The following is a 7,810-nucleotide window of genomic DNA, read 5'->3' as shown; positions in this document are numbered from 1 at the left end:
AATTTAAAATTGAGCAGTAACAAAAAAATTTGAAAGAGTGATATTATCGTCCAAATTTTGGCAAAGGGAAAATAAGGGGCTTTTTACTCTATCTGCAACAATTTTAAATGTTAAAAATATAAATGAGACCCATTTTTGTAAAGATTTCAGTTTTTACTGGCCATAATTAGATATTTTACTGCTCATTTTTAATGTTTTACTGCCCATTTTGAATTTTTTACTGCTCGTTTGTTTTATGCCTTAAAATAATACACAGAAATCCAAGATTTTTATGGGATCTTTGATTACTTTCTTTAAAATTGCTTGCTGTTTTTCATTAAGAAGATACCAAGTTTAATGAGATATAAAAGAATGACATTAAACTGAACGAAAAATGACATTTCATTAATCAAATTTAAAGGTTATTAATGAAAGATTTTTAATGAAATTTTAATCAACTATCGACGCAAATTACTTGCCTTTTCTCACTCAAGAATCATCAATCTTATACTGAACGAAAGAGTGATAGCTTAAGATTTTGGAGGATTTTTAGGGAAGTTATAAATTATATTCCTTCAAAATTACTTTGGTGCTTTCCATTCATCTTGTTTGAGGTATAAAAAATGATATAAAACTGAACGAAAATTATTTTTTTAATAATCGAAACAAAAGGTATGACTTATAAGGTACTGTGAATTTTCTTTGTTAGAGAAATTAAGCTGATTGGTTTATTAAAAGCAAAATTGACAGTAAACTGAACGAAAGACTAAGTGAAAGATGTCAATAAAGAACGAAAGCAAATATTTCTGTGAAGTTTTCAAACCCTTTTCAATCAGAGTATCTCTATCAGCTGTCCAGCTGCCTTCCAGGTGAAAACCCAATGGAATTCCTTGAAGGTTCAGGATTCTCTGCCGACGATTCAGCTCATGAGGGCGCCACCGTCTACGGGAATTAGAATCCGCCGGTGGTGGGGGACGGTCATGCGTAGTGCGGATAGGTGCCCAGATGGGGGGTGACATGGGGTGGTGTGACGTGGCTCATCGAGTGGGGAGGATAGAGATTTGTCGTAGGGCCGCCCCAATTGCTCCACGACGCCGCCGATGGGAAAATTGATGCTGTTCCGCGCCAAAAGTCAATGGCGGTGCGTGAAGGATGGGAAGAAATGCAATCACATCAAAATTACTTTTTAATGCCAAACAACTCCCTGTAACTCTCAACGCCTATATACAACATTAATTTTGGGGATGCAATATCTATTGATTTATTTGTGGGAACATGTCTAAATTAATTTAGATTGCACAAAGTCATTCGATGGAAAATGATTTGGAAGGTGTTATAAGTAAATTGAGTTTGTTGCTCATTTTTATGTACGTTCTCTCTTCTAAACTTTTCAATTCAATTAATTTTCAATTTTGCTATTTTATTATTTTCGCAGAAATCAACAAAGTGAAAATGTGTAAATTTATTGGGGGAATTCAATTTTTGGAAAATTACGAGGTGTATCTTGTATGATCAAAAAGTTTGTTTCGATTTTCCACTTCCATTTTCTTTCAGACATCCGGAAAATGTCGAAGTTGTTTGGCTAAATGGCTTTGTGTGGTTTCCACAGTTCATCAGAAGCATCAAAACCAATTTGAAAATTGTCTATTAAGAGTAAAGTAAAAAGGGATCCTGAATGAATCGAAAGAAAGTAGTCATCGAATGTATAAATTCCAGATTTGATGGTTGTCATCCATCAAGTTGGAGGTATTTGTTTTTGGTTTTGCAGGTATTTATGGCAACCCTAATCGATGAATTGTACTTGACAGCTCTAAGGCACAAAACACTCAAAAACTTGTTAATGTATAAAACAGGTGACAATTTTCTAAACTAATTTCTAGTCCTTTTAGTTACTAATGGCCCCGGCACACCTTTTAGATCAGGAAAATTTCATGAAGTCGAAATTCGGTTCCCTTTATTTCTCACATGTTTTGCATATGTCTATCTCATTCTCTCGCACTCTTGTTCTTCTTTTGTACATCACTCTAAATTCAATTTAGCTCAATCGAATTTGGTCTGCAAAAGAATGAGATAGTCATATTATGCAAAACATGTGAGAAAGAAAGGGTTTCGAATTTCGACTTCATTATTATTATTAATCATATCGAGATATATTCACTGCAAAGGTAATCATTTTTACAATGTCCATATCCTGTGTTAGAAGAACCTGCTAGTCCGTTTGTAGACTCGCCCAGGAGCGCCTTCCCCGTATTGTGGATGCTTCTTCTATGCTCCCGGAATTGTTGGGCGTAGGCGGTGCATTATATTACGTTATTAACATATGAAAATTGTCTAAATTAGACATTCAGATCTTTGCACCGGGCGGGACTCGAACTCACAACAGTAAGTCGAGCCTCATCGACTTCATAAAATTTTCCTGATTTAAAAGGTGTGTCGGAGCAATAATGAACCTCAATCGTCTAAAAAATTTATTTTAGATTTATTGATGAATTTTGCTTTGACAACTTTGAGAGACAAAAAACCTTAAAGACTTGTAAGAGTATGAAAAAAAACTGAAAGTTTAAAATCTTATAAGCTCATTCTAGCACTCTGTTGTCACTTATAGACTCTTGACGTCTAAAAATCTTAATTTAGATTACATCTTAAATCTAAATTTGGTCGAAAAGCTGGATATTGTCATTCATTTAGCAGTGACCCTGACATACATTTTCGACCAGATGATTTTTTTTTTACTATTTCATTCTGATATGTATGCATAATTAATTTTTATTTTAGCCTCTCACACTCAAATCTAAATTGATTTTATACGGAAAGAAGAAGAGAGCTACACAGAGAGCCAGACAAAATTGTGCAATGAATTTGAGAAAGAAATGGACAGAAATATTGGATTCAATCAGATTTTCCTGATCTATAATGAGTACCGAAGCCAAGTGGCGGAAATGAGAATAAACAAAATTTTGTAGATCTGGCAATCTTAACCGTTGAATTTTGGTTTTTAGCTCAATGACAAAATATTTCTTTTTATGTACAAAAAATTTTTACTTCGTAATCTCTCGACGAATTAAATCAAAAATTGAGTTAATGTAGTTTGATAGATCAAAATCGAAATTCATCAAATGGTAACAGAATTTAATAAGGCCTTTATGACTCCGGCACACCTTTTAGATCAGGAAAAGTTCATGAAATCAAAATTCAAATCCCTTTCTTTCTCACACGCTTTGAATTTGAGAAAAATTGAATTTTGAGTTATGTTTAAAAGAAAAGAAGAATGAGAAAGAATGAGATATATATGTATATCCAAAGCATGTAAGAAAGAAAGGGACTCCAATTTTGACTTAATGAAATTTTCCTGATCCAAAAGGTGTGCTCGAAGCCTTTATTGAATTTCTTATTAAATCAAAGAGATTAATATTAAAAAAATGCTTTTCAAAGTATGAAATTAAGTTATTATGCCTTTGGCACACCTTTTAGATCAGAAAAATTTCATAAAATCAAAATTCACATACCTCACTTTCATAGAAGTTTTGACTATGTCTATCCCACTCTTTCGCACTCTTCTTCTTCTTTTGAACATCACACCAAATTAAGAATAGTTCAAACCAATTTTGAAACAGAAAGAGCGGGATAGACTTATGCAAATCTTTTGAAGTGAATTTTGATTTTATGAAATTTTCTTGATCTGAAAGGTTAGCTAAAGCCATTTAAATCTAAGAGATGACGTAAAATTAGGTTTTAAGGCGCTGGCACACCTTTTGCACTGAGTGAATTTCAACCGATTGAAATTTTACCTCTTACTCTTTCGAAGTAAAATAAGATATATGTGTCTCTTTCTTTCAAATGAAAATTGAAATTGAAATTCCAATTTCAAATATAAATTTCATTTGACAGAAAGAAACACCTATATCTGATTTCACTTTGAAAGATTAAGAGGTAAAATTTCAATCGATTGAAATTTACTCAATTGAAAAGGTGTGCCAGCACCATTATATTTAATTTGTAGCTCGATAAAAATTTCGCATTCTTTTAAAATAGTTTCATCGTGTGCAAAATTAAGTAATAATTTTATTATTATCATTTATTATGCTTGTTGATTTAAATTTTAAATCACTACTGAAATTTGATCGATATTGAATACATTTAATTGCGTATTTAAATGGACTCTTAATTTTACTTTTCCTAATGGTAACAAAAACGTTCAGGATAATTAAAATCGGTCAAACGGCTATAGGTTTAAATTGAAATGTACTGAATCTCATTTAAAAGCTCAGATACCTTACTGAACCTATTTTCCGTATCAAAGTTACCACAACAATTAAATTGATTTTGATGCTTGACTTTGATTAAATTTCCCGTTGCGTAGAGGAAGTTTAGGGACATAAATTGCCAATATTCAGCATAATTATCTAACCTATTCTGTTTCAAATGCCCACCAAACACTAAAGGACAATGGCAAATGGTATTTCAAACTCACCTGAGGTGGAAGTCATTCCGTGGTGGGGACTCATGAAGGAACTGAGCTTAGCTCCGTGATGATATGGTGCCATAAACAAATCGCTCTGGTACTTGTACGTTGGGTCACTCGTTGCGGGTTGCGTTGCGGCCGCGAGTCCTTGGAAGTCAAACTTGTACGCGTACCGCTTGCCATGAACCTTCGTCATTATGTTCTTATCGTAGTAATATCTAATGGATATTTTGTTTTTGGTCAGGGGAAGAGAAAGGCAACAAATGAGAAAATTTCACTTTTTTTCCTTCAGCAGTATTATGAAAAGCAATATTGTGCTCAAATCAGGGGGCAACTCATTGGAGAAATTCGAATACAAATTCTGTAGAAAAGGCGAATATCTTTTAATATAGTGAATATTTTACAAATGTTGGGAATATATTGAACGAATTGAGATATTGCATATTAATTTTTATATTTAACCTCAATTTACAATTAAAAAGTATAGTTTATAAAAAAAAATAAAATTGAGGTTAATATACAAATTTATAGAATTTAACAAAGTGCAATCCAAATTGAAAATTAGAATTTATCATTTTGAACTTTATATTGTTCGATTTTGCTTACAACTGTTTCTATTTTCGTCTCGAGAGCTTCCATTCTCTCTACGGCTGTTCCTATATTCGCCTCTAGTGTTCTCATTTTCGCCGCGAGTTGTCCTTTTTTCGCATGAACTGTTTCAAATTCCCCCGCGACGATCTTGACTTGGTTATTGCCTTTTACGCCTTCATTGCTTTTCTACACTGGAAAAGATACTCAAAAAATTGCGGCACCAAACCAATTTTTGTACCAATTTGATGTTTTTTCCATTCTCTGAGGCAATATTCTTTAAAAAGAAAATGATTTATTATTAAAATTTGCCAAATCTAAAAACATCGAATCACGAGCAAAAAGTAATTACAGTAGAGTCTCCTAAATTCGAACGCTCGGGGGGTATTTTTGACATTTCTCACCTCTCAAATTCGAACGATTTTTTCAAAACTAACGAAATTTGTGTGAGATTAAATTGTACTTTGAATCAAATTTTCGTACTTTCTCGCAAGTTTTAGTGGTAACATACTTCCTTTTCATTTTCTTATATAATAATGTATGTAAACATTCAGGAAGAAGCACATGAATATGATTTTCATTAATCTAGAATACGAACTTTCTAATATCAACCTAACAATTGACATTTTGAATCCAAACGGCGTTCGAATTTGAGAGACTCTACTGTAACTGGTTAATTGCTCTTTGCTCTTTTCTCAAGGTATTTATAAACGGACGATTTTACTAATACATTATTTTCTTTTTAAAGAATATTGTCTCATAAGGCGTAAAAAATATCAAATTAGTGCAAAAATTGGTTTGGTGGCGCAATTTTTTGAATATTTTTTCCATGTGTAAAAAAAGCAATGAAGGCGTAAAAAAGCAATGACCATGTAGAAAAGTCCAGTCTGTTCTTTGTGATTATTTCCTTCCAGGGAAGCTTTCTTCTCAAAATTGTAATCTAATTCATTTCGGTCAAGTGGGGCTAAAATTTAATTTGAAATATTTTTGATACAAACAGGTGTTTAAACAGGGGGGTGACATATGCTCTGAAAAATGCGACCGATTTCAGTGTAAATTTTTCCCTGTTTTCGTACACATTTCAACAGAAATCTCCGTAACTACGCAGGATGCCAATTTGAGGTTTTCTGTTGCCTATTCAATATTAAGTTGGCTTTTATTTTGTATTTATATTTTTTCCTAATTCATTCTACACTGACGGAAAACAGCTAATAAACCCAAACGTTTTTTCGGCGCGCTAGAAACATATGGGAAACATAGGAAATGTAAACATAAAACCTTAACAAGATTATACATTTGTGTATTTAAATGGATTTTGGAAATTTAATAGGCCAGAAATTTTTGATAGCAATTTTGATTGTGATTTTTTGAAGTTCTAAAAGTAGTTCACTAACTTTTAAGAGTATTTTATCATTAATTTAAAACTGAATTTGGAACTGTGCCAAATATCGGACAGCTTGCAATATCGGACACTTGTATTTTTTTCATTTTGAGAAGGTTCTTCTGCAAAAGAAATTGTGCAGAAAAAGCTTTAGAAGAGTTCCGGATAGGTAAGAAATTTTGAGAGGTATCAGTGTCCGATATTTCACACAAAACAATGTCTATATTTTTTAAAAATTAATTTTCAAATTTATCAAAAAAAAAAATGATGGTTCTAACTCAAAATTTTTCTGATGTTTGGCATAATCCATTCAGAACATCAAATTTCTTTAAATGAAATGCCCCTTGGGTCAAAATTCGATTGGAGAAAATCGTGAGAGAAAGAAAAGAAATTGCTTGTCGTCTGTTGAAATTCAATTTCATCCAATTTATCTCCCTCGAATTCTTCTTTTACTCCATTTGTGATTTATTGTTTTTGGTGGAAAAGCCTGGACAATTTTCCTGGGGATTTTTGGTTCTTGGTAAAAGAGAAAACAATTAGTTGGGAAAATGAACTAACATAAGTCAATAAAATTGGTAAATTTTCCCTGTGATGTGCACTTTTTCCCCATCATTGCACTGTCGATTTGTATCGCGAATGGGCATTATTGTTGGAAAATGTACATTTCAATTATACTCACTTATCATTGAATTTAACCATAGAATGGCATTGTTAATCGCGACCATTATTGTCGGCCTGGGATTTTATGCCAGAGAGACTGGCACATGAATGAATGGACCCCTCTTCTGGAGGGTAGAACGAGGCTCATATTCACCCATTATGCTTGTACAAGTGTAATTCTCGATATGGTTGGAATATGCACAACGCATGCCAACAATAGTATCTTTTCCGTGCTAAAACGCATGAGGGCATCGAGAGTCAGGGAAAAAAGGGGAGAATTGCCCAGAAAAAAAGAGCCAGATTCCAATTTCTATGTGAAATCAGCGACATTTCCACTCGTGCGTAAGATATAGTTGTATAGAGTTTAGGGTTGGATTTTTTTTATTCCCTTCTGAGGGGGTTGAGGACATGATTTGGTGGGTGGGCAGCTGAAGAATCTTTTCTGTGGCTGCTTCTAGACAAACCGGAATTTGATGGATATTTGCGATTGCATTTGCCTTACACATGTTTCTTGGGGTGTGATCCCGAATGGATTTTCATTGCTTTGGAGGGAACGGTTTTTTTTTGGTGATTCTTGCCTAAAGAATATTCAAAGAGGAAGAGGAATGACAGTGAGAATGTTTTATTGGAAAAAATTGCTACTTTTAGCGAGAAAAATAGGCACAAAGAAAAAATGAGTAGTAAATATACGCAATGGGGTTAGATACCTACACCTAATTTTAAATGGGGGGTAATTATGA

At 33.2% G+C, this 7,810-nt stretch overlaps 1 protein-coding gene across 2 annotated transcripts in view; it reads right to left on the bottom strand.

Moving 5' to 3' along the window:
* Positions 1-702: 702 nt before the first annotated feature.
* LOC129800796 (DNA-binding protein D-ETS-3) overlaps positions 703-7,810 on the bottom strand; it is a 69,483-nt gene continuing 62,375 nt past the window's right edge. For both annotated transcript variants that reach the window (XM_055845459.1, XM_055845460.1), the window contains 2 exons: positions 4,451-4,659; positions 703-1,094 (listed from right to left, as the gene is read on the bottom strand). In XM_055845459.1, the coding sequence (XP_055701434.1) occupies positions 958-1,094; positions 4,451-4,659 (346 nt within the window). In that variant the 3' untranslated portion in view covers positions 703-957. The remainder of the gene's footprint in view (positions 1,095-4,450; positions 4,660-7,810) is intronic.

The sequence above is a fragment of the Phlebotomus papatasi genome, chromosome 2 (assembly GCF_024763615.1).
Source record: "Phlebotomus papatasi isolate M1 chromosome 2, Ppap_2.1, whole genome shotgun sequence".
Taxonomy (NCBI): Eukaryota; Metazoa; Arthropoda; class Insecta; order Diptera; family Psychodidae; genus Phlebotomus; species Phlebotomus papatasi.
Note: the sequence above shows the minus strand (reverse complement) of the source record. Positions and strands in the feature narration are given on the sequence as shown.